Source organism: Triturus cristatus, chromosome 7 (assembly GCF_964204655.1).
Source record: "Triturus cristatus chromosome 7, aTriCri1.1, whole genome shotgun sequence".
NCBI lineage: Eukaryota > Metazoa > Chordata > Amphibia > Caudata > Salamandridae > Triturus > Triturus cristatus.
Window position 1 is genome coordinate 193,315,412 of NC_140590.1, and position 27,653 is coordinate 193,343,064.

Here is a 27,653-nt window from a genome sequence, read left to right on the forward strand (position 1 = left end):
AAATAGGATCATTCCTATAAATGTACTACCTAATTTTAGTAGGAAAACTTTAATAGAAGATAATTTCTTTCCAATCTTTTCCAAAACACATTCAACCACCTTTGGTGTAATTTCCTCATGCAAATCAGTTATATTTTTAATGTATGACTTTAGATCTTGACTTTCGTCAGGTATGTAAGTACAACAATGTTGAACTTTCAGCATTCCACAGACTCCACCTTCTTTTGCCAAAATTATATCAAGGGCAAGTCGATTTTGCATTACCATGGCACGCATGGCAACCATTTCTGTATTTACCAATAAAAGTCCTCCAGCGGTGCTTGTTGACAAACGATCCACTACTGTTTATAATTTTCTAATTTTGGGTGCATTCAGAGATATTCCCACTGCTGGTATCAATGCTCCAAAAATGTCTCCCACAATTTCTGAACAAGATTCTCTTTTCCTACGTGTTAGTTGACTACCTAGCTCATGTACACCATCTCTTCCTCTCCCCACATGAAATATCATTGGGAAAACCAGACCTACATAACATGTGCCAAACCAATGGTCAGGTAACCGATAATATGCCTTGTTCCCGCAGATAAAATATAATCCAGGAAAAACTGGATCATTTCCTCCTTTAAATCCCCATTCACCCATGATTCGATATGTATCATGGCAATCACTGTTACCTACAAAATAATTATCATAGTCAGTTTGATTCCTTCTAATACACAACTTTCCTTTCTGAGGCCAATCTAGAGCCATTGTTGGACTAGCTTCTCCTTTCAAATGTTTTTCTCTTTCAAGATCCCAAATTGTCTTTTCTTCTTTCCCTTCAGGTATTTTCCTTTTCATTTTTAATCTCCTTTCTTCAACCATATCTAAGAAAATCCTTTCTTCCTTCTTTAAGCTACAAGTTAGAATATTGCTAAATATATGTTAGTTCTTTAGTTTCTAAGAAAAATTCACCTAATACTTTTGCAGGCTTTACTTTATTTAGTTTGCTAACTACTGGTACTTGTGAAAATATGTAATCTACATCTGAAAAATAATATTCTAATTTCCCTATTTTGTAGAATAAACTTGTTATTACACTACATGTTATCCCATATGTTACTGGGAGGTGATAATATGTCACTCCCTCAGACACGGATGCATGTAACTGCATGCAGACGTAGCATTCCCTTACGTCCATCGTTTTTACATATTCATACAGTAATTTTGAAAATACATTGTTAGAAAAATTATTTATAGACCTATCTTTATGTAAATAATTTCTAACTATTTTAGTTGGATATATTTTCTGAATCTTTTCTACATTAGTCTTATTCTCACTATGTCCTTCCATTGTTTCTAGAGTAACTTTAAATGAAATCATTAGAGCCAACGCGCTCCATAGAAGCATTAGTAATCCTGTACAACAACAAGACATTTTAAACCATCTTCTAAGAAATACAAATTTAGTTTTTCAACTTTCTGTGTTTGTCATTTCGAAAAATGATCAGTGTCTTTTGACTTAGCCTCTTCTAGTTCACAACTAGTTTTGTCTAACCCAAGGCTCTAAACACCTACTCGGTTCTATCAGTTATGTCTTTTTCCCGTAAACAATTGTCTTTCCATTGAAATCATTTTTAGTCTTTTCAGTTTGGCATTTGATCGTCTTTCACTTTTCTTTTATAATCTTGATACAGAACTTCCTGAACATCCGTTTCTTCTCCAATGTCGGACAAGATAACTCTCAGGACTTCCGAACCTTCGTCTTCCTCAACCACTTCTGGTACAGTCACCTCTGGATTTTCTTGGCTATCCACCTCTTCTTTTACTTCAGGCAGCGCCACATATGACCATTCTGGCGACTTATACTTCTGGTTAGGTTTTCTGTTCTCTTGCTTTCCTCTGTTGTTGGTTTTCCTTCGGTTTTTAATTTTTCTTGACTAGATACTTCATTCACTTGTTCAGCTCTAGGTGAATTTACTCGTGTCAATCTGTATCGTAATCTCTTTATTTTGTTTGGCCAAATTTCATCTTTTGCTGATCTTTTCAACTTATTTACCTTTCCGTTTGTCTCAGTTCTCCATGCTCTTTTTCTCAGGACTCGACCTTCTGGTGCTTCTTCATCACTGTCTTCTAATTCTGTTTCAACTTGACTTTTACCTCCAACTATTTTCCTTTCCAACACTTCTTTTATTTTCCCTACTTCTGTCCCTCCTTGTGGTTCTTCCACACAATCTTCCTGCTGCCTAACTGTCCCTTCTTCTGACTGGATGTTTGAATTCCCAACAACTCCTCGGGGGTCTTCCACAAAAATCTTTCCCTCACTCTCTCTATCTGGCCCCTGACCATCTGTTCCTGTTAATTCAGGTGGAATTTCTCTCAGCTTTCCATCAGGGATTTGTCTTAAATTGTCTCTACACTGCTTTTCTCTTGTCCAATGTGCACCTGTGCTTGTTCAGTCTCTGAGTCTGAGCTGGTGTCAGAATTCTGCAGCTTCCTTCTCAAGGGAACGTTCTCCGGGGCAAAGGTCAAATTTGGTTCTGACTCCCCCCTTTCAAGATTTTGTCTTGTTCTAGTGTCTTCAGTGTCTGATTCAGAACTAGTTTCTGATTCTTTAAACTACTCTCCTTCTTTGCTGTCCACTGGGTTTGGGATTCGCAAGGTATGACTAGCATGAATCCAGTTCTTTACCCCTGCACATTTCACAGCTGTTGTCATAGTTAAAATCACTTGTCGTGGTTTTCCCCAACGTGGGACCAAACAGTTCCTTCTTCTGTGCACTTTAATTCTCACCTAGTCACCTGGGCTTAGGTCATGAACTGGCTTCTTTTCAAGGGTGGTGGTATCCGGTCCAACCTGATGAAACACTTAGGGCCCGATTCACAGAACAAACTTAAGACAAAATCCTAAACTTAGTACCATTTTGGTATTCACAGAATGCACTTACTACTTCTGGTATTCACAGAATGAACTTACTACTTTTGCGATTCACAGAATAAACTTACTACTTTTGCTATTCACAGAATGGATTTACGACTCCTAACTTTACGTCCGCACTCGGGCCGGAAATTCCGACCCGGAGGCGGAGCTTCCGGCCCAGAGGCGGAGCTTCCGGCCCGGAGGCGGGGCTTCCGGGCCGGAGGCGGAGCTTCTGGCTCGGAGGTGGGGATTCCGGCCAGTGGCCGGTTTCCTTGGGAGGCACTTTGTTTTTCAGGAAGGTAATTACCTGTTCATATTTTTTCATAACCTCCGGATCAGAGGAACCTGTTCTTGGGTCTCTAGGGTATTCTTGTGTAGGCCAGTTTATCATGATCTTGCATTCTGTCCATAGATCTGCTGGTACTATTATGTCAAAGAGACTATTTAGATCAATCCATAAAACTTTTGATAACTTTACAAACCTATCTACTTGCCTATACCACTCGACTGGCTTTTCGCGTAGTCGAGGAAAGTCATTTGTAAATGACAAAATATCTCATAGGACATTCGGTCACTACTTTTTCTCTTTCTCTTATGAGGAAAGCTGCAATCATCTCGTTTTCGAAACCACCTACTCTTCCATTTATCTACATATCCCCATTTTCTTAACAAAATGATTATGTCTTTAATCTGAGCTGTTCTTCCAGCGGTGTTCAGATTTTCAATATCCTTTTCAGAAAATCTACTCGGTATGGCATTTGTAGAGCTTTTACTCTTTCGAAGTCTATTCTCATTTCATTTGCCACCTCTTCTAGTCTTTCATGTAAATTCCTTGCTCTACAGGTTATACTCTTACATAGAAATAGTAATTCTTCATCCTGATATGTTTTTAACTTTTCCGTGGGGATAGTCCCTACTATTAATTCTTCCAAAACAATCTTCAGCTTGGCCACATCTGTAGATTGGGATTCTGTATCTTTCCGCTGTAAACTCCTCAACCATTCGTTTAATTCTTCTGAGGTAGGCCCTAGAGATTTTTTCTCACTACCAGTTTGTTCTGAACTCTTTGGTGATCCTGGGACTGATTCTGTCGTCATTATTATTCTTTCCACTAAACTTTGATTTACTGTTAAAGTTTTAGGTGTACTTTGTTCTGAAATACCTGCTGTTTGTCTCCATGGGTTCTCATCTGAATTCTTTTCTGGCCTTACGGTCTGTTTATTATTGTTATAAGGAATCGTCAGACAATGCTCGCTATTCTTTTTTTTATCAAAAATAGGCATTACAGGCCCTATAGTTACAGGCACGGTTACGGCTTCCAAATTTTTGGTTAATTCCCCAATCTTCTCAGTTAATTCTAAAGTGGTTTTTGCTAGTTCAGCTGAATTTTCACTACTCGCTTTACCAAGTTGTGTTTTCTCAGTTTCTCTAAAAGGATTGTTTTTTCCCACTTCTTGTGGTACGGATTCAAATTTTATATTTCGTGGAGTCTCTCTTATTGGGGCACTTGGAGTTAACAATGTGGAATCTGATTGATATGGGGGTGGATTTTTATAGAACATGTCGTCAAGAACATCATCCTCCGATTCGTGCACACCCTATCCTCCTGACTCAGTATTATTTCTCTTTTCCATACATTTTCTATTGCTAATCTCTTAAGCACCTCTCATAGGAAACAAACCCTCAGTCATATTTGCGCTTTGCCACCTCCTCATTCTATCATCATGATTCTCCTGTTTATATGATCTACCAAACATATATTTGTACCTTCCGCCACTCCTCTGTCGTTCTCTGTCATGCATCTCATCTTCCCTTTACAAATTTTATTGGTAAACTTTCTTACGTTCTTTCTGACTCACAAATCTGTTAGTAACGACATAAAATGCCACCATTATCTGTTTCGCTAACAAAAGAACAGTTAATGACCTTTCTTACAAGAATTCCGTCTTTCCTGAGAGCAGCGCTTACCTCTGCTCTACTACAGAATTATTTCATTTGTTAATAAAGTAGCATTTCCCTCTACTTTATCCTTCTATCAAGCTTAGGGAACACCTATTACCTTTCCAGTGATAAGCGTAATCAATAGTGCCTTTTGGACTCCTGGTGCCTAAGACAAAAATTTCACAGGTGACCTTCGCTACCATACATTTCTCTCATACAGAAAATGTCCCTAGCAGTAACACACGACAATGTTACCAAATCGAACCCAGACAATGCGTCGTGTAACTCCAATCGTCAGACGTTTTCCCCGTGTACCTACAGGGCAACAACAATACCGTCTTTCCCGAGAGCAGCACTTACCTCTGCTCTACTACGGAACCGTTACAAACTTCCGACTTCCTACATCCCAGAAGCTGTCAAACAACAGAGAACTCGACGCGACTCAACATAGAGTGTTAATCCATACACCAATACCTTCCCACAATCAATAATCAATAAGCAGACAATGCTACCAGAAAAACTGATCCAGCGCAAGATTGGGAAATGGGGAACAACTTGTACCAATATCCTCCCTGCGACGCAGACCCGTCGTCACGCACGCTCATTCATACACGCATTTATTGGTGGGGACCATAACACTAACTCACACAAGTCACTATTCACGAGTCTGCTCACACAGGAGGGATGAATAATTCAAGCGCTGGACATGTGGGGAGAGAAAAGTCAATTTACAAAATGTACAGCAGCAATTTCCACCCATAGATCCCTAATCCTAAACATCAAGGCACTCCTCCCACTTGGTCGAATGGACCAAATTAGTTGGATTGGTTGATGGTGATTTAGAACCAGCTAAAACACATTTAAGATTCAGAATCCTTAACTCTCTTTATGGAAAACCACAAACTCATATTTCTTGTTAATCAATATTTGTCTTCATAAAGTTTTATATTTGCATTTGTCTCGTCAAAGTTTAAAATTTCTAGATCAATTGAGGTAAATCACAGAACATCATATTTACCCAATCTGGCTATCTGAAGTCCTCCAATTCATTGGTTCTGCATAACCACATTTGTCGTGAATTGTCCGAATAAGGCAGGCCAGTGCTCAAAGTTCAAAGTCCTCTGCTCAGCACGTTACAGTCCCCAGTTTTATCAAAGGAACGGAAATCGTGCAAGCATCTAATTTAGCCCGTAGATTTGGAAAGAGTTCGCAGTCATCAAATAGTCGGACAGCATCTGGACCATCAAAGAAAACGTCACGAACCCACGAACGAACTGCACACCCACTATTCCACCACCCTTCTTTTATAAGGATTTCATGTTAAAGAAGATACATTTTAAGCTTAGGACAATCGTGATTGGCTGGTTGGGATCGTCTGATTTCATTCCCAGATCTTCAGTACAGTTCGAGGGGTGATCTCACTCGTTAGCCAAAATGTCGGCTCGTTCCGGTTTACTGTAAGGTCGATTGTTCCCTCGTCTTGGCGAACTTCCAGTTTCAAAACCTTGACTGGGGACATGAAGAACAAAGGTCGCCAAGAGGTTCAGGATACATACTCGCACTTGCGCAGTTGATTCCGCGCCTCACGAGACAGTGGCCACTTCTGCGTGCGATGTCAGCGGCCATATTGGATTTAGGCCCAGATGTCAACTTAAGCGAAACAAACACAAAAGGATAATTATTTCATAGAAATGATGATTCTAATGTTAATCCCTTACTAATCCCTTTATGTGCTTGTATTTATCTAGCATATAGCAACATTTAAAGCCATTATATTCACCTTTTTCGATCCTCCTTGAGGGTACAACATCACAAAGCAACATATATCATGCAGTATTCTATTACCACATATACTATTATTAATTTGCGTACACTTTAGTTATAAAAGTTATTTTGCCATGCAAATAGCAAATCCCACATGTAATTTAAGTATTAATAATGTTGATTAGTATACATGCAACACTCGTTTAATAATATTATAGTTAATACATTATAATAAGTATTTTTCATGCTAGAATAGAGGAGGTATACAAAATTGTGTACTACCTGCTCCATCACCCCCACCATAATTACTGCAAGAATGCTGCAGCAAAAAGTCAGGCTGCCAATGTCAATATACCCCAGCTGTACTTTCCGATAATGTCCGATCGCTTGGGGTGTCGGGTCTTGGTCTGTTTCCCTGAAGGCAGGAGGCTGCGAGCGCTTCCCTACAGCCCCGCACCCTCACCCCAGACGGTACCGCTATTCGCTCCCTGAGCCGTTACCTGGGGAAGGCTGTCTCCTCTCTCCTTCCTGTTGCCGGTCACACCTGGTCGCGCCTAACGGGTTCGGGCTGCCTCGCGCTCCCGGGACCTCAGCGTGGCTTCTCTGATCGGAGAGCCCCTTGTTGCCAAGTAACGGCCCCGCTGGCACCAATCCCAGCGCAGCACTCTCCTGACGTCACGGGGGAAATCCTCCCAGTGCTTCCCGAGGCTCCCGGGCCAGCGGCGGTGAATTTGGCATATACAGCGCTTTTCCCGCAGCGCTCTTAAGTCCCAGGCCGGCAGTGGTGCAACAGCGCTTATGTAGATCTCTGGCAGGTCGGCGGTGATTTCGAGGGCGACCTTAAAACTGCTGCCCCAGCAGCGGTGACGGTCCAGGCAGTGGGGCTGCATGCCGGCACGTGCACACAGCAATACGGGGGTGATTTAAAAATGCCCTCAGCTTGGTCAGCGGCGGTGACTTCGGTGGTGATAAAATTAGTTTCTTACATGCTCCCAGCATCGCAGAGGCAGTCCTTAGGAGCGTTGTTGTTCTTTTTAAAGCATAGCAGTTCAACGCGCACCACGTTGCAGTCTTTTATTGTTCTTGTGATCCCAGTGACCAGGAGATCAGTTAATCTTCTTGGGAAGACGCTCTGGAGGTGTTCTTTAGGTTCTCTCTGGTAGGGCAAGATCAGCAGGTGTTGGACTTGGCCCTGTTTGCAGGGTCATCCCTGAACTTTTTGCCTTCCTCCTATATTTATTCTGACCTGGTGTTGACTGTTTTATGACTGTGGGCACTTTACCACTGCTGATCAGTGCTAAAGTGCATATGCTCTCCCTAGTATAAATTGATGAATGGATTAGTGACTCCTTAATTGGATTATTTTATTTACTGGTCAATCAATCAATCAATCAAGGCATTTGTAGAGTGCAATACTCCGTGAGGGTCTCAAGGCGCTAAAGGGCGGGGCAGCTATTGGTCGAACAGCCAGGTCTTAAGACATCTCCTGAAGGTCAGCAGGTCCTGGGTTTGCCGCAGATGGGCGGGGAGGGTGTTCCATGTCTTTGTGGTGAGGTGGGAGAAGGATCCGCCGCCGGTGGTTGATCGGCGAATGTGTGGGATGGTGGTGAGGTCAGCAGAGCGGAGCTGTTGGTTCAGGGTGTAGAAGGACAGTCGTTCATTGAGGTATGTTGGTCCGGCGTTGTGGAGTGCTTTGTGAGAATGGGTGAGGAGTTTGATGGTGAACCTCTTGTTGATCGGGAGCCAATGCGGACCTCTTAGGTGGGTGGTGATGTGGCTGTGGCGGGGGAGTCCGAGGATGAGGTGTGTGGAGGCATTCTGATGCGTTGGAGTCTTTTCTGTAGTGTGGTCGTGGTTCCAGCGTAGAGGGTGTTGACGTAGTCCAGCCTGCTGCTGACGAGTGCTTGGGTGACTGTCCTCCTGGTTTTGGTGGGGATCCATCTGTAGACTTTGCGGAGCATTCGGAGGGTGTTGAAGCAGGAAGAGGAGATGGCGTTGACTTGCTTGGTCATAGAGAGCGTTGAGTCCAGGATGAACCCAAATTGCGTGCGTGGTTAGTGGGTGTCAGGGCAGCTCCCAGCGAGGTAGGCCACCAGAAGTCGTCCCATGCGGAGGGGGTGGAGCTGAGGATGAGGACCTCCGTCTTGTCTGAGTTCAGTTTTAGTGGAGTGTTCTTCAACCAGTCTGTGACGTTCTTCATTCCCTCGTGGATGTTGGATTTGGCGACGGCTGGGTCTTTGGTGAGGGAGATGATCAGCTGCGTGTCGTCGGCGTATGAGACGATGTTGAGGTGGTGCACTCTGATGATGTTGGCGAGAGGTGCCATGTAGATGTTGAAAAGGGTCAGGCCGAGGGATGAACCTTGGGGTACGCTGCAGGTGATCGTGGTGGCTTCGGATCGGAACGGGGGAAGCAGACTATCTGGGTTCTGCCGGTGAGGAAGGAGGTGAGCCAGTCCAGGGTTTTTCCCTGGATCCCTGCGTCATGGAGGCGTGTGCATAGGGTGTGGTGGCAGACGGTGTCGAAGGCAGCCAAGAGGTCCAGGAGGATGAGTGCCGAGGTTTCGCCCTTGTCCAGTATGGTCCTGATGTCGTCATTGGCGGCTATGAGGGCAGTCTCGGTGCTGTGGTTTCTGCAGAAGCCAGATTGGGAGGAGTCCAGGATGTTGTTCTCCTCCAGGAAGAGGGTCAGTTGTCTGTTGGCAGTCTTCTCTATGACTTTGGTCGGGAACGGGAGCAGGGAGATGGGTCGGAAGTTCTTGAGGTCCTTTGGGTCCGCCTTGGGATTCTTGAGGAGGGCGTTAATCTCGACGTGTTTCCCGTTCTCTGGGAAGTTGGCAGTCTCGAAGGAGCTGTTGATGATCTTTCAGAGTTGGGGTGCGATGATGGAGCTTGCCTTGTTGAAGATGTGGTGGGGGCAGGGGTCGGAAGGTGAGCCGGAGTGGATGGTGTTCATGATTTTGATGGTGTCTTCGTCATTGACGTTGTTCCAGGAGAGCAGAAGGTTGGGGAGTTTCGTGGGAGTAGAGTCAGGGGTGTCGTCGTTGTCTGTCATCGGCTCCTGAGTGTTGAGGCTGTTGTGGATATTTGTGATCTTGTGGTGGAAGAAGGTAGCACAGAGTTACCGAGTTCTTGTGATGCTGGTACGTCATTGTAGCTGGAGCTGGGGTTGGCAAGTTCTTTCATGATGTTGAAGAGCTCTTTGCTGTTGTGTGCGTTGTTGTCGATGTGTTCCTTGAAGGAGTTTCTTTTGGCGGATTGGATGAGTTGGTGGTGTGTACATCTGGCGTTCGTGAGGGTTGTTGGGTGTCTGGTCCTTGCGGCATTGCTTCTCGAGTCTTCTGCAGGTGTGCTTGGAGTTCTGGAGTCGGAGTTGAACCAAGTGGCTCTGGAGTCGGTGCGCCTGTTGGAGGGTTTCTTGATCGAGGCAAGAGTGTTGGCGCAGTCATTGATCCATTGCCAGAGGTTGTGGGCTGCTGTGTCGGTCTCGTAGGGTTCGGGTGGAGGGGCTCGGGCGAGAGTGGCGATGAGCTGGTCTTCGGTGACTTTTTTCCAGTTGCAGTGTGGGATGCGTTGCGGTTGGTTGTGTGTGGTGGGTTTCTCGAAGGTAAAGTGGATGCAGCAGTGGCCGGTCTAGTGGAGTTCGGTGGTGTGACTGAAGGTGACGTGGTCACTGGCGGAGAAGATGGGGTCGAGCGTGTGTCCAGCGGAGTGGGTGGCTGTCATGACGAGTTGTTTGAGTCCGAAGTTGGCGAAGTTGTCAATCAGTGTTGTGGAGTTGTTGTCATTGTCGTTCTTGAGGTGGAAATTCAGGTCTCTGAGGAGGATGTTTAGTGAAGACAGGGTTTTGCCTGCACACAGTGCAATGTTATCATAAGCGTTTTAGATGCCACTTTGCTGCTTTTGCACATGACACTACAGGTAGCTGTTATTATACGCAAAACTGCTTGCTTTCTTTTTCTTCACATGAGAACGGTCTGTTTTTCACATCCCTAGATGTGCACCGCGACCTTAGTCTGAACACTGTGTGCAGAAACCGTCAAGGTCAAATAACAATGTATGCTGTTGAATTCAGGTTGTTCAGCCCACGCTCTAGACACAACAAGCACACAGCTGCAAATATCTGAAACTCGGGTTCCTTTAATATTGCATTGCATGCATGATGCTGGCACTCTTGGAGAAAACCTTTCCAGACACAGAGAGCAGTGCTGATCCTGTGATGTGATTCACCTGAGCTGATTTTGGAGGTATGGGGTTCCCAATTCAAACCTAGAGACCTTCTATTATTATTATAAAACAAGCTTATTAGCCAGGGGATGGTGGTACACAAAGTATTATAGGACCTGTTTCCACTATCATTATAATATGATTTGTCCCTTTGTTTTTTATGGAATTGTAACAATGCTGATGGTTTTATTTCTGATCATTTGTTTGCTTATGTTAGTCAAAATACTGCACATAGTAAAAAAATAAAATGTTTAAACTTTTCCGTGTCTCTGATTACTCATGTTGTGGACTGATATGAGAATAACAACAAAAAGGTGTTCTTGATTCCCACCATTCCAGAGAGTATTCTAAGTCGCTTGTTCTGGGTTGTCTAATCACTGGTTGCTTTGATATAGTACGGAGAATGAATGAGACACTGATGCTAGTCGGATAGGGGTTCTAGGTCCTAAGGTGAGTTTTTTTGGTACACCACAATTCACTGAGGTCCTGGTTTCCTGTGCATAGTTCTGTGCATGAACAGAATCCCTGCAACATGGCGCACCTAACGTTGTGGTCTTATGATTGAGTCACCTTAGTAGTGATTATATTTGTCCACAACACCCTCACTCTTGTTTCCGGTTGACGGGAGTGACAGTTTAAACCTACCTGTATAATTGACTTATAGGTTCATTCAAGCTTGACAATTGAAAAGGTATCATTTTGAATTACTGACCCATTTTGTGCTACGGTTTAATATAGATTGTTTTTCTTCTCTGTGTCCTTATGGCTGAAGTTGCTATTGCAGCACATAGTCGCGCACCTCTCCGGAGTCATTTGATGCAGTTCGTGGTGCCAGACAATGGAATATCAATTATCTTTGTAGTGAGTGCCGATGCATCGTTCCCCTATGAGTTGATTTACTCTTGGGTTACTTTTCCGGTGGTGAATGCGGATGATAAAACATTTCACTCATACACTCCTACGGCAGTTCCAGCGATTTACACGCCATATAAAACGCAGGAAATTCCAATTTCCACTTGGCAGCATCGTATTTGGTTCAATGGCGCCCTCCCCCACACCGTAACTCTGGTTCGGTTAGGTTCCTTGTCCATTCCTGGGGCCATTTAGCCAGTCTTCGCCGGGTTCACACCTCATCCATGATATTTGCAAGCCCTGGTGGATTACTTACGTCAACTACATACCGCCTTGATTGCGGTGCATAGGGCTTTGGTGCAATATGTCTCTCGCAATCTCCAGGAGGGGGCATCTAGGGTTGCGACGCAACCAGTTGGACCGACCCGGATCACTATTAGTCCCGTTATGGTTAATTCGGTAACGGGCAAGCGCCCCAGAATAAGGACGATATGCCTTATTGGCTTGCTGAGAAATTTGACCAGCTGGAAGCAGTATTTCCTAACTCTACTCCTGTGGAGAAACACAGGATTCTTACAATTAGTTTGCAGAAAGACTTAGTTCCTGAGGTAACAGGTTGTGAGAACTGGGGTAAAGCATTTGCAGCGGTCTACGCCAAGTGCTTCGACACACTGTCTATGACTGTGTTGCCCTCCGTGATTAAGCATGTTCAGGATGAGCATGGTCCGGAGGCTGCGGTCGAATTGGGAATGAGACTTGTCGGCGTGTTCAACGTAGTTGCTGATATCATCGTTTCTAACGTCAAGAGAGATGCAGTTAACTTTCAGGTGTCGAATGTCGGAGGCATATAAGACCATTGGCTGCACTAGTTTGGCTATTAAGCCTTTTGCTAAAACAACAGCGCAACCGCAAACTCAAAAGATTAAGTTTACAAAGGATGACCATCCTGTTTTTCCTAAACAAAATTGGTAAGGCAAAAAACTTGGGACGCAGCAACAGAAACAGGGGTCACTTCCCGCATCACCAATACCATTGAATACTGAACGCACATATGAATTGCGTGATCGCACACAAATTAGGTCCCCTGATAGGTTTCAGGTCCTGATCAACGTTCTCCTCGTTCTTCACAGGAATCATCGGTCTCGCAAGCCGGTGGAGGTGAACGTGGCAGAGGTCGGGGTGCCCCTCAAGGACGTGATCAGCCCCGCCCGGCTGATGGTAAAGGCAAGCAGAATGACTTTGCATGTCAACGACCTCCGTTTCAGAAAAAGAAAGTTGCTGCACTAACAGCGAGGTATGCCACAGATAGAGAGAACACAGCTTCAGAACCTGACATGGGCACTAACGCTGCTAGACAGCGCAGCGGTGGTTACAATAGTGTGGCAAGCACTGCGTCCATATCTGAAGGCGACAGCAACTGACACATTTATTACTGTAGAAACTGCTGACACTAGAGTGGCTCCCCTGACAGACTATATGACATAGTCCTTTTAATTGAAGGTGACATACAATGTACCATAAAAGGGATTTTTGGGGAAAATCTGACCTCTACATATGACATTTTGTTAGCAGAGGCAAACTGGCCCCAGATTTCGTTTTGGCCGCTCCCAGAGGGGAGGAGGTAATCCCCCCATCTTTCGTGCACACAGTGCCGAAGGTGCAAGCTCAGAACTTTGCAGAAGAGTGGGCACAAGTGCTTGCTCCGGCATTGTAACGTACTCAGGTTGGGTGGGATAAATTATCACCATGCCATGAGATTCCGTTACGGTCTATGTCACAGCCACAACCCCAATATCCCATGCGCCGGGAAGCTAGATCTCACATCACAGAAATCCTTGAACAATTGGAATATCAAGGTGTAATTGAAACATGTGTGTCACCCATGAATAATCCTCTTTTCATTGTAATTAAACCTGATGGGTCGTACAGCCTAGTTTTGAATTATCGGCATTTGAACTCTCATTGTCAGACGTGCGTGGTACAAAACACCCACAGTTCTGCCCTCGTTGATAGTCAGGTGACAAAAAGGTTTAAGACCACACTTGACATATCCAATAGCTTTCATAGCCATAACCTGTCCTCTATTAGTAGTCAATGGACAGCCTTTACTTCTGGCGGCAAACAAAAACAGTTTAAAAGATTAGCCATGGGTTACAAAAACAGTCCGGGAGTCTTTGCCGCACATGTAGTCTCTCTGTTGGAGAACATTGACCCTGATACATTCTCCTATGTTGATGATATTTATCTCACAGACGACGAATCATGGCCGCATCTGTGTCCCGTTGACCCCATCATTGTCATGGTTGCGGACTTGGGTTACAAATTTAACTTTGCAAAATCATACATTGCAGAGTATACGGTGTTGTTTTTGGGCTTTGAACTCAACAATGAAGGACAAGGTCTAGCACCTCACTTCCTGGAGAAATGCGCATGTTTGCGCTCTCCTACAACTCTCAAAAACTACAATCTTTGCTGGGTTTTTTAAATTTCGGGCATACTTACATCCCCAATTTTGCCCAGCATATCAAGCCGCTATATGCCTTGGTACAACCTACTTTTACCAAATAGAGCTGGCTGCCAGAACATTCAGTTATACTGCACTCTTTGCATGCTGATCTTCTTGCTTCTAAATACTTATTGACGCGTGATAACCACACAAACCTAGTAATCAGAATTGTGCCTGGCGCAGTGGGTTTTACGTACTTGACGTTTAATGAAGGGGACACCGTCCCGATTGCTTACAAGTCACACTTGTACACTTTGACTGAAATGCGCTTTTCCAATGTCGAAAAAGTTTTGACTGCTATGCAGATGGCGATTCTGAAAGAGAGAGCACTGTCGCAAGGGACACGCATGTTGGTTGTCACTCCCTATCCTGCTCTGGAGGCAGTGACGAAGTCCAGTGTCCCTCTTTCTAAAGCTTTGCATCCACGTAGGATACAATGGGCAACTTCTTTGACGTCTCCGGATGTCACTTTCATCTTTGATGCCTCATTGCAGACTTAGAAGTATTTGCAGTATGAATTTGTTCATCCAGCTCCCCTGTCCTTGCGCCCGCTTGAGGATTACCATTGTATCATTTACACTGACTGTTCGACGCAACCAGCGACAAGATCTAAGCCTGCTTATTCAGCGGCCTGCGCAATAGCAGCTGGTACTTTTGTGAATAGAGAAGTCAAATCTGATGTCGCGCATACGCAGACATTGGGTGATTTTACCGCCCAGTTGGCAGAGCTACGGACTAAAGGTACTTGCACTGGAGTTTGCTGATCCTCGAGTGACTACTCTTATTGTGAGTGACTCATACTACTGTGTACAGTCTTTTAACAACAATTTAGTCTTTTGGTCACAAAATGAATATCGTGATTTCAAAGGTAAAAAAATAAAATATAAAATGCGGTGGGTTCGAGTAGCAGAACGTAAACAATGTCTGCCGCTCGTGAGTGTAATTCATACTCTTGGTCACCAGCACGTAGGGGTTAGGGGTGGGCGGAATTTGCGAAATTAACTTTCACAAATTATCGCGAAAATGTTTAAAATTATCGCAAACAAGCGGAAATAACGCGAAGATGCGTACATTTTTTTCCGGCATTTTCGCGAGATTTTCTGCATGGTTGTGGGTTGCCAACTTACCCATGTGGTTGCTTGCGGGCGCGGCCATCTTGTTTTGAGTTGTCTCGCGGTGCATGATCGCGAGAAGAAAGACGTGATCGCGCGACGCATGACGTCACTGCAGGCGCGAACTGTCGCGAGACAGCGCAAATGGCTAAAAACAATACAACATCTCATGGAGAACACGACCGGATCAAGAAAACTTGTCGGCGAACGCAGGGATTCAGGTAAGGCGATCGCGCGCGCGCGAGAATGTATTATTTTACAGCACGAGCAAGAAACCAATTATCGCCAAGCTGCGGAAACCGGAATTTTTGACATTTTCACGCTCTCCGCGGAACGCAAAAATGGCAAATTATCGCAATTTCCGCGAACGGAATGAAATTTTCGCCCAGGCCTAGTAGGGGTACACGCTGTTGGCAACAGTTTAGCTGATGAAGCGTCTTCAGCGGGCTTCCGTTAATCCTCGCCTTGACTGCTGGGGTGCTGTTGTTGGTTTGTTTGCTCCGCAAACACGACGTTTCCTGCCCCGGATTATGATCGACTGATGAGTCCCTTAGTGGCTCATGAGTTAGACTGTTCTGGTATCGGGATTATGGCCTGTGCAGCTGCGCACGGAATCCTAGGAAATTGGAATATATATGCAGCAGCCCATGTCCTGGTCCTGGCGCGAAGTTATCTCGAAGAACACGCAAGTTGTCCTCTGATGGTGCTAGAGGAGCCGGTTATCGAAGAACATGTTTGCTCATTTACTTTATTAGATTGGATGGTTGAATCATTAACTGAAGAATTCAATGACTTCCTCTTGGAGGCTGTTGCAACATACTGTGCCTATACATTGATGGATTGAATTGGCAGTTGTCTGTCTTCTGCACGTACGAACTCAAAGTCTTTTACTTTTTATTTTTTGCTCCAGAATGGGCTGTATATCGCCCCTGATTGATTTTTTGTTTTTTAATTTTTCCCAACAAACTTTTCACAACCAATTATATGATTGGCAATATATGAACTTGGTTCTGTCTCACTCGAACTCTGCGTTCCTACATTTCTTCCCTATTTTGTTTGTGGTTCGATCAAGGGAGGGTGTAGTGAAGACAGGGTTTTACCTGCACACATTGCTATGTTAGCAGAAGCGTTTTAGATGTTAACACCATCTTGCCACTTTTCTGCTTTTGCACACGACACTACAGGTAGCTGTTATTATACGTAAAACTACTTGCATGCTTTCTCTTCACATGAGAACGGTCTGTTTTTCACATCCCTAGACGTGCACCGCGACCTTAGTCTGAACACTGTGTGCAGAAACAGTCAAGGTCAAATAACAATGTATGCTGTTGAATTCAGGTTGATCGGCCCACGCTCTAGACACAACAAGCACACAGCTGCAAATATCTGAAATTCGGGTGCCTTTAATATTGCATTGCATGCATGATGCTGGCACTCTTGGAGAAAACCTTTCCAGCCACAGAGAGCAGTGCTGATCTTGTGATGTGATTCACCTAAGCTGATCTTGGAGGTATGAGGTTCCCCATTCAAACCTAGAGACCTTCTACTATTATTATAAAACTAGCTTGTTAGCCTGGGGAGGGTGGTACACAAGGTATTATAGGACCTGTTTCCATTATCATTATAATATGATTTCTCCCTTTGTTTTTTATGGCATTGTAACAATGCTGATGGTTTTATTTCTGACCATTTGTTTGCTTATGTTAGCCAAAATACTGCATCTTAGAGCACGTAGTGTTGCAGGGATTCTGCTTATGCGCAGAACTATGCGCAGGAACCCAGGCCCTCGGTGAATTGCGGTGTACCAAAAACACACCTCAGAACCCAGAACCCCTATCCGGCCAGCATCAGTGTCCCATTCGTTATCCGAGATTTAGCCCGGCGGTCCCAATGTATAGACAACCCAGAACAAGCGACTTAGTATATTTCTCAGGAATGGTGGGAATCAGAAACACCTTTTCGTAATTATTCTCGTACCAGTCCACAACAGAATAAACAGAGACACGGGAAAAGTTTAAAGAGTTTATTTTATAAACCTTGTGTCCTAATATGCAGCAGTTTGGCTAACATTAGCAGACAAACGATTAAAATCAAAACCATCAGCATAGTTACAATACCATAGAAAATGAAAGGAGCAATCATACTAAAATGACAGTGGCTCTAGGCCACCTTCCTTTCTCCAACACACTAATAGTATTATTAGACTAATAAAAGGTCTCTAGGCTTGAATGGGGAACCCCATACCATATAGATCAGCTCAGAGAGTTCACATCACAGGATCAGCTATGCTCTGCTCCTAGGAACGCTCTTCTTCAGAATGTGTTGAAAAACATGTAACACTGCAATATTAAAAGCATTCGACTTTCAGGTATTTGTAGCTGCGTGCGTGTTATGGCTAAACTAGTGGGCCGATCAACCTGAACTCAACAACATGCACCGTCTAGCGATCCAGACTGTTTCTGTTACACTGTGTACAGACCAAGGTCGCTATTCACTGTTCAAGATGTTAACAACAGACAGTTCTCATGTGAAGCAAAGTCGAGTAAGCATTTCTCAATTCTAATAACATGTGACTACAGTGTCGTGTGCAAAAGCAGCAAAAGCGGCAAGATGGCTTTCTAACATTAAACGCGGTTATGCTAACTTAGCGTTGTACATAGGTAGATAACGATCATCACTACATCCCCCCATGATCGGACCAGTAACCACTAGGGGCGCACTAGCAAGAACGCAGAGTTCAAGTTTGATAGAACGGAACCAAGGGCATGAACTAGAAGTCCATATAAGGGTAGTGAAAAAGTACAAGAAAAAAAATCAATGGAAAAAGTTAAAACGTAGAAGGGAGGTGAAAAAATCACACAAAAAAAAAAAAAAAAACAATCAAGGACTGAGGACCGAACGAAAGTACAAAAGTCAATCCATCAAAGTGTATGCACAATACGTTGCTACTGCTTCCAGGAGGAAATCATTGGAACGTTCCGCAAAAGTATCGGCCATCCAGTTCAGGACGGGGAAAGAACAAACGTGTTCTTCAACCACCGGAGCCTCCAGCACCTGGCGAGGACAACCGGGGTGTACCTCAAGATAACTGTTCGTCAAGAAGTCAATCGCTGCATTTCCGATGTCCCAATTACCAAGAACTCCATGCGCTGCAGCACAGGCCATAATCCCGACACCAGAACAGTCCGACTCGTGGGCCACTAGGGGGCCCATAAGCCGATCATAATCCGGATCAGGAGACACCGGGTTTGACAGACACAAATCCAGAGCCCATTGCAACGGACAATCTAGGCAATGAAAGACAGGCTGAACACAAGTAAAGTAGGCAAACCGGAAGGACAATCCATAGGCTACGCTCAGAGTCGCCAGTGGCAAGGTGCCATAGAATTAAATCATCTGGTTACGAAGATGGTGCAGCCGGGACATGTTGTTGTGCCACGCAAGTTGTGCATCCATAGCGCAAGGCACAGATCAACAATAGTATTCCAGCTACGAGGGCAAGAAGTATAGGGAGACCTCCAAAGACACTGGAAAAAATAGAATGAAAAAAGGCCGGGATCACTCCAAAAATAGTTTGAAAAGAGGTCACGAGGCCGGAGCCCACGATTTAAAAAAAATGAGCTATGCCACTTGTGGAAGAGGCATTAAAGATAGTCTGTATCAAGGTTCCAAAATGAAGGGGAAGATCAGTATTTAAAAACGCTTCCACCTCAGTGCGGGTGTTCGCTACGTGAAGGACAAATGTTTCCCGGGATGAAGTCAAAGCGACCTCTTTCTGAGACAATAGAGCCCTTATTCTGCTCGTCTTATTGAACTCTGCTTTCAAGGTTGGAATTGAAGGCTACATGGATACCTCCAGCTGGCCATGCGGGGGTGGGAAAAGGACGTTATTACAGCAAACCACCCTCTGTGAGACAGTCACGATGTAGGGAATTCCCACTACCATCCCACAGCAAGCTTCATTATTTAACAGCAAATAACTACCGTTAGCAAGCAGCGTAAAAGACGGGGTTATAACAGGGACAGGGATCCCTTTCAGGACGCAAGCCAAATTAGGGGCCTGTACATTACATGCACCATGCAATTGAATGTGTCTACACACAACAGAGTGATCCGGTGCGGAAGTCACTCTTCACCTTTCAAGTAAACCTCCTTGCCGTCCCTCACACATCTGTACGTGAAAGGGAGCGACCAGACTTCATGTAAGAAAGCAGTACCCAATTGTTCGTACCTGCCCAAGGCATAAGGTTTTATGCACAAACTAAACTTGAACAGGGGGAACGGTAGAGTGATCAACCCATGTACAAGCCACACGGCCGAATTGAGTTCAGCTACAGAGAAAGGCAAAGGTTCTAACTTTTCAATGTGCAGCAATGAATATGTAGCATCCTTCATGGACATGAATTGCTGTTTCGCAGTCAAATTAAAGGGAAGGAATAAAGATGAAGTGTTCATATAATCCCAAGGGACTGTCCCTGCCTTCAATGTTTGCAATGTCCATGCAAACTGCATAATGGAGCGCAATTGGTTCTGACCATAATACAATACAGATAAATCATCCTGCACAATGTCAACTACTGATGAAACAATGTTATCTAAAGTATAGATTCTGGAAGACAGGGTGTTAATGCTATTATCTATAACAGCCAGCACTTTTTCCATATTGGCCTGATCAATAGCACGCAATCTGGAAGCAGCTTCAATTTGTGACAACTTCCAGACTTCGTTATAAACAGCATACACCCATCGCTTGGGTCTGCCAACAGTAGGACCCTTAACAAAATCATTCAAATCTATTTTGTCATTTAATCGTGCTAAATGGAGCTTAACAGACGCTAAAGTGGAATGTTGCAGCCAAGACTGGCATAACTTCCCTACTGAGTAGGTAGTTACAGTGTGAGAGGATTCAAAACGGGGGTCCACATGAACTTGTGTATATCCCTGCTTCAAATCCAAACACCTATGTTGACAAGAGTCCGCACTCGTTTGCCACACCAACCAGCCCTTCGGGTCCACTGTAGAAATATTGAAGGAAGTGTTGGAAACCTGTGTCCGCAACATATCAAGGGATAGACCCGTGTGATTACCCCAATTAGGATAAGCACCCAGATCTGGCATGGAGGGAGAATTTAATTTTTTAGTGGTAGCCAATCCAAAACAGGTCGTCTGAAAAATGGAGGAATTTAAAAATAACATATGATTCGGGATGAGACAGGCACGATGCAAAGCCTCTGTTCCCAGTACCTGCCATCGTTTGGAACCCCAAACCGATTTAAGATCGACTGTAGCTTTCCACAGATCATACCCGGCAATTGCCAACTCGTCCATAAAGGACTTGGAATACAATAATTTGGTGTGTGACAGTCTAATTTTAGAAGCAGCCTCAGGCGCAACCTTAAAATAAAAGGACGCTGGATGGGCTACACTAAAATCAGAAAAATAAGTGAACTTTCCCACTAGCGTGGTAGAGCTGCCCATCCTAGGGGCGGGGCAGTGTTCCCATTGTGTAAAATTTACAAAATTTCTAAATGTATTTGCCTTGTGCAGGAAATTTGTGCCATAATGTTGATAACAAAATTGTTCATCATAATTAGCAGTATCTAAATACAAATCCTCAGCATCAAACGCAGCATAATATTTCAAATCAGAAAACAGTGCTTCTATGGCTTGAACATCCCAATCATCTGAGTGAATGTTCTGTTTAACGACATCACCCATAAAAACATGAAATACATTTGGCACATTAATCACTTCAGTGGGGCCATGGATTTGGAATTTAACAGCATCCCAAGCAATCCCATCACGTACAGGCCAGGCAGTAATGTTCACAAAAGTCTGGTCCCTCTTCATTATGTGTGATGAGGAGTGGGGGGCCAAAGTTCCATTAATTAGTCGAATCGCAGAGCGTTCATTCAGGTAGTGTCCATTGATAAGTCTAAAAAACACCACCACAAAGCCAATGGACATAAACAAAAAAACACATATGAGCACCAGCCAAATGTAAGTCCAAGGGGGTATCAAAAAATATCTCTTGAACCAAGCGACAAAAATCGAAACCTTGGACGGGGCACTGGAAGTCACTGAACGAGAATCAAAAGAGTCTTGTGAGAGGGCAACTGTGGTGAATTGTAAAACAGGCAAGGTAACATCCGCAGGATAAGCATAATCAACTTCGTCAAGCACGCCACTAGGTGTTTGTGGCAACAAAGGACCAGTAACGGCATGCATCTCGATGGCAACATCAGGCACTATGTCAGAAGCTTGGGCCACAACAGAATTACTCAGCATCGAAGGGCATGATGCTGCCGGAGTCATACTAAGAAGAATCGGCCATTCGTTGTAGTTTGACATTGTCAATCGAAATGTACCTGTTATCCTTTCGACCAGGAAGAGTGGGTAAAATGACAATTCTTGTACCCTGCACACCAAGCACTGGAACCGGTGCACGATAAGAGGGGCCGAACTCCTTCTTGTTCTCCACCTTCTCACGGACCAGATCACCAACTCGGGGTAGCCAGCCGACTACCGGAATCTGAACCTCAGCTTCAGATGAGGAGGGTACGTGTTCCTTCGCTAGACTGTTTCTGAATTCTTGTAGAGTCTGCAATGCAGCACAGTGTTCATCTACGTCAAAGGGAGCGGCTGACGCCGCCATGTCTAGACCATCAAGGTCTGGAACAAACATTCGAACACCAAAGAGCATCATGTATGGGGTCCGCCCACCCAGAGACCTTCTAGGGAGATTATTAAGTGCACGTTGCACGTCATATAAGTGGGCAAGCCAGTTCCGGCCAGTACCCAAAACTCGGGCTGTCAAAGATTGCTTTAAGTCTCGGTTCATTCGCTCCATTACACTATTGCCCTCAGGCTGGTAGGGAGACAAAAATTTGACTTGGACCCCCAAATTTCCCATGGCCTCTTTGTACGCCTTAGAGGCGAACGCCGGGCCCTGATCAGAATGAAAGGTACCACACGCAAAACTCCCAACAAAGACACGCAAATCCTTAATGACAGTGCGAGAATCAGCACTCCTTTGTGGCCACACCCACAGAAAACGTGTGCACGAATCCACTGCAACCAAGATGTATTTGAAAGCAGTATCAGAGATAAAAGGACCGCAGTGATCTAAATAAACACAACCCAATGGTTTACTAGATATGAACAACTGAGTTTGTGGCGGGCGTGCCGCAGAAGAAGGTTTAATCTGCTGGCAAATATCACAATTAGGAACATAAGCCCTGGCTTGTTTGTACAAACTGCACCACCAGTAACGTTGTTGTAACAAAGATATAGTAGCCGCAACGCCGGCATGCGCGGACGCGATGCCCTCGTGGGCCGCTAATATCAAAGAAGGTCTGCAGTCCGCGTTGGGAATCAATCTGTCACCAACGTCATTAATCCTCACTAATGGGACTTTATCAGGACTTAAGCGATAATGGTAACGAGCAGGGAAACCTTTTGGTGGCTTCGTGCCCTGCTCTGTAGCAGCAATAGCTACCAAGATGTCATCATCGATCTTACTTTTGGATCTTGTAACTGCTGCTACTAAGTATGTCGCCACTGCTGTTTTTGCTGCCTCGTCAGCTAAGCTGTTGCCGACAGCATGGACACCAACACGTTGGTGACCAAGAGTGTGAATTACATTCACGAGAGGCAGACGGTCTTTAAGATCTGCCACTCTAATCCAAAGCAGCTTATGCTTTATAGTGCTACCTTTGGAATCATGGTAGTCATTTTGAGACCAAAAATGTAGATTGTCGTTGTAAGATTGAACACAATAAAAGGAGTCACTCACTATAAGTGTAGTGACTCGGGGATCAGCAAACTCCAGTGCGAGCACCAGGGCACGTAGCTCCGCCAACTGAGCGGTACAATCACCCAATGACTGCGTGTGCACGACATCGGACATGAATTCACCATTCACGAAAGTACCAACCACAATTGCGCAAGCCGCTGAATAGGCGTGCTTTGATCCAGTTGCGGGTTGCGCAGACCCGTCAGTGTATATGACACAATGGTAATCCTCGAGTGGGCGCAAGGACAGAGGAGCTGGATGAACGAATTCATACTGCAAAAACTCCTGAGTCTGAAGGGCCGCTTCAAATATAAAGGTGACGTCCGGCGAGGTCAAGGAAGTGGCCCATTGTATCCACCTCGGATGCAAAGTTTTAGAATTCGGTACACTTGCTTTCGTCACCGCCTCTAGGGCGGGATAAGGTGTAACCACCAACATGCGTTTCCCTTGCGACAGCGCTCGTTCTTTCAGAATTGCCATCTGCACTGCTGTCAGAACTTTCTCGACAGCGGAAAAACGCAGTTCAGCTGAAGTGTACAAGTGAGATTTGTAAGCAATGGGGACGGTGTCGCCCTCATTGAACGTTAAGTATGTGAAACCAACTGCGCCAGGCACTATTCTTATGACCAGGTTAGTGTGGTTATCACGTGTCAGTAAGTACTTAGAAGCAAGAAGATCAGCTTGCAATAACTGCAATATAGCTGAATGCTCAGGCAGCCAACAGGATTTTGAAAAAGTATGTTGTACCAAGGCGTAAAGCGGCTTGATACGCTGGGCATAATCCGGGATATAAATTCGACCGAAATTCAGAAAACCCAGCAGGGATTGTAATTTTTTCAGCGAAGTAGGAGCACGGAGGCATGTGCACTTTTCTAGAAAGTGCGGAGCCAATCCTCGACCTTCATTGTTGAGTTTGTACCCCAAGAACAACACTGTATACTCTGCAATGTGCGACTTCGCAAAATTGAATTTGTAACCGAAGTCTGCAAACAAAACAATAATGCGATCAACGCACCGAAGATGCGGGTCCAACTCGTCATCCGTGAGATAAATGTCATCCACGTACGAGTACGCATCTGGGTCTGCATCCTCCAAGAGGGAGGCCACGCGAGCGGCAAAGACTCCCGGGCTGTTTTTATAGCCCATTGGCAATCTTGTGAATTGTTTTTGTTTGCAACCCGAGGTGAACACCGTACACTCACTACTAAGAGAGGACAGGTTATGGCTGTAAAAGCCATTGGAAATGTCAAGTGTGGTCTTAAACCTTTTTCTCACGAGACTATCGACGAGAGCCGAACTGTGGGTGTTCTGTACTGCACAGGTCCGGCAATGAGAATTAAGGTGCCGGTAATCCAAAACTAGGCGGTATGACCCGTCAGGCTTCGTCACAGTAAACAAGGGATTATTCATAGGTGACACACATGTTTCGATAACTCCCTGATATTCCAATTATTCAATGATAGATGCTACGTGAGATCTAGCTTCACGACGCATGGGGTATTGGGCTTGTGGCTGGGGCGTAGTCCGCAACGGAAATTTATCCCAGCCTACCCGAGTCCGATATAACGCAGGCGCTTGCACCTGAGCCCATTGTCCGGCATACTTATCAGCTAGGACCTTAGGCACAGTGTGCGCAAAGTACGGGAGGATCACCTCCTCCCCGCTAGGAGCAGCCAAAACGAAAGCCGGGGGCCAATCTGCCTCCGCCAACAAAATATCATAGGTAGTGGTCAGATTATCCCCCAAAAAAACTTGAATTGTACGTTGTATGTCACCGTCAATGTGAAGAACTATATTATATAGTCTATCCGGGGGAGACACACGAGTGTCAGCAGTTTCAATATTCACGAATATATCAGTTGCTGTCGCCACCAGATATGGACGCAGTGCTTGTCGCACTACTGTAACTTCCGCCGTGCTGTCCAGCAGCGTTAGCGCCCATGTTAGGTTCTGAAGCTGCGTCCGTACCATTGGAGGCATTCCTCGCTGTCAGTGCAGCAACTTTCTTCTTCTGAAACGGGGGTCTTTGACGTGCAGAGTCTTCTTGCTTGCCTTTGCCGTCAGTCTGTCGGGATTGCTCACGTGCCTGCGGTGCTCGCACTTTTCCCAGCGCCTCCGCTACCGGATTGTGAAGCCGATGTTTCCTGTGAAGAACGAGGAGAGCGTTGTTCAGAAACCTGAAATCTATCAGGTGACTTAATAGTAGCACGATCGCGCAAATCATAAGTGCGTTCACAACTTGACTGAACGGGAGAGGCAGGACGAGACCCCTGTTTCTGTTGCTGTTTCTCCTGTTTTTTCGCCTTCCAACTTTGTTTAGGAAAGTTAGGGCGCTCGTCCTTACCAGACAAGTTTGCCTTTGTCTGCTGAGAATCAGGATTTTTTTTCACAGGTGTCTTAACCCCTAAAGCGCTACGACCAACCTGTTTATAGGCCATTGCAATAATTTTTGCGAATTCCCTCGGCTTGTCGTCTTCGTCCACCGCGTCTAATTTATTTTGCACTTGGAACTGCATAGCATCTCCTTTGAGGTTGCCCAATATCATGGTAGCAACCACATCAAAGACACCGACAAGCCGCATACCTAATTCAATAGCAGCCTCCGCACCATGATTCTTGATACGGTCGTTATCTGATGGACCATTTTGACTACTGTCCAGTGGGAGTGGTAATCAATTATCACCAATGCAAACGGTTTACCAACCCCCTTCCAGTTGAGTGGTCCGATGATATCTAATGCAACCTTCTCCCACGGCCTGTCCGGTACAGCTACGGGTGACAGAGGTGGTTTCCTTGTTAGTTTGGACTTGTCACTGTTGGAAACATATAGTACAACTTCTCACCCTTGCCTCTACCAGGGAGTCCATCTTGGGGAACCAATACTTCTCTCGCAACCTTGCTTTGGTTAAGCTTCTGCCCAAGTGGCCCTCGTGTACCAAATCGATTATCTTACCCCTCATAGGTTCAGGTGGGACTATTTTCTCGTTTCTGAATAGGACGCCTTGGTCTACACTAAGCTCGACCCGTACCTCCCAGAACGCTTTCAACTCTGCACTAATGTGATCTGAAGATTCGGGCCAACCCTGTATGGTGAAATTAACGATTTGTGTCATGTTGGCGTCAGAGTTCATGCCTTCTAGCCATTCTTGTGTGGTGATGGTGCCCAAATTGATTTGGAAAACAGGGTATTCCTGTGTTTCAAACTGTTCTTCCTTGTCAATGGGCCTTCTTGATAAGAAGTCGGCCGCTACATTTTGAACCCCTGGTACATATTTGAGTGTAAAGCAAAATCCTTCCAAGCCTAACAACCACTTTGCTATGCGGGGAGTGTTGCATTGACTTTTTTTTGGATTGAACATGAAAACCAAAGGCTTATGATCCGTGCGTATACTAAATTGGATACCCCACAGAAAGAATCTGAAATGTTTCACCCCCCAAAAGCAAGCCAACGCTTCTCTCTCCACCACCGAATAATTCTGTTCCGCTTTTGTGAGTGATCTTGACGCGAATGCAACAATTCTCTCCATTCCTTCAATGACTTGTGACAGCGTTGCACCTAACCCTTTCCCACTGGCATCCGTAGTGAGGAAGGTCTTTTGGCTGTGATCGAAGTTGCAGAGGAATGGAGCAGATAGAATACCTTCTTTTACTTTCGAAAATGAGTTTTCATGTTCCTCTGTCCACGTGAACTGCGTGTTGTTCTTTGTGAGGTCCCTCAGGTTGGCCGTTATATCTGAGAAGTGGTCTACATACTTTGCCATGTACTCGGCCAATCCTAAAAATGACTTTAATTCGTCTTTGTTTGTAGGTGCAGGTGCGTCTCTTACCGCCTCCACCAGGCAGTGCTTGGGTTTGAAGCCTTCCTTTGAAATGCAATGTCCTAAGTACTCCACTGATTCCACCCCTAACTGGCACTTCTCTCTTTTCAGTGTTAGTCCCGCATTTCTGAATCTAGCTAGCACTTGTTTTAACGCTTTGTCATGCTCTTCCTTGCTCGCCCCATATATCAGCACGTCGTCCTGGAAACAAAGCGTTTTCGGTACCCCTTTCAGAATGTGCTGCATAATTCTTTGGAAAACCCCTGCCGCAGAGGCTAATCCGAACGGCATGCGGCAGAACATGAAGTTGCCCATGGGTGTGGTGAATGTGGTAAGTGTCTTGGATGTAGTTCCACTTGGTGATGTGCCATGGAGAGATCCAGGACGCTGAAGTAACTTGCCCTTCCCATAGTGCTTAACATCTCGTGTATGCGTGGTAAAGGATGTTTTTCTACTAATATGCTATTGTTTAGATTGCGAAGGTCAATGCATATGCGAATGTCTTGACTATGGCCTTTTTTTGCGATTACAGGCATCCCATTCTGAGCAATCTACTGGCTGGATGATGTTCATCTTTTCCAACCTCTCCAGCTCCTTCTTCAACGGTTCCCACATAAGATGTGGGATGGGTCTGGTTTTGTGGATCACTGGTTTGGCGTTCTTTTTTAGCTGAATTTTATGCTGGAAGTCTTTAAGCAATCCTAGATTCTCAGAAAACACCTCCGGGAACTCGCTAGCAAT

General features: G+C 45.0%; 2 protein-coding genes across 4 annotated transcripts in view; one reads left to right on the top strand and one right to left on the bottom strand.

Moving 5' to 3' along the window:
* Positions 1 to 27,653, top strand: part of LOC146809192 (uncharacterized) — a 223,121-nt gene that overhangs the window by 5,409 nt on the left and 190,059 nt on the right. The window lies entirely within an intron of this gene.
* On the bottom strand, positions 12,278 to 23,574 carry LOC146809193 (uncharacterized). Its single transcript, XM_085620364.1, has 2 exons — positions 22,356 to 23,574; positions 12,278 to 12,570 (listed from the first exon to the last, which is right to left on the bottom strand). Exons 1-2 carry the CDS (start codon positions 23,572 to 23,574, stop codon positions 12,278 to 12,280), a joined length of 1,512 nt encoding a protein of 503 aa, XP_085476490.1.

Bases quoted from the DNA above. Each gene is read 5' to 3' on its own strand.
- LOC146809193 (XM_085620364.1), bottom strand. From the start codon at position 23,574: ATGGCAATTCTGAAAGAACGAGCGCTGTCGCAAGGGAAACGCATGTTG. The intron at 12,571-22,355 runs GTTTTCTGTGGG...CTGTTGTTTTAG, and splicing joins TGCAGTGGATTCGTGCACAC to CAAAAGGCTTAATAGCCAAA.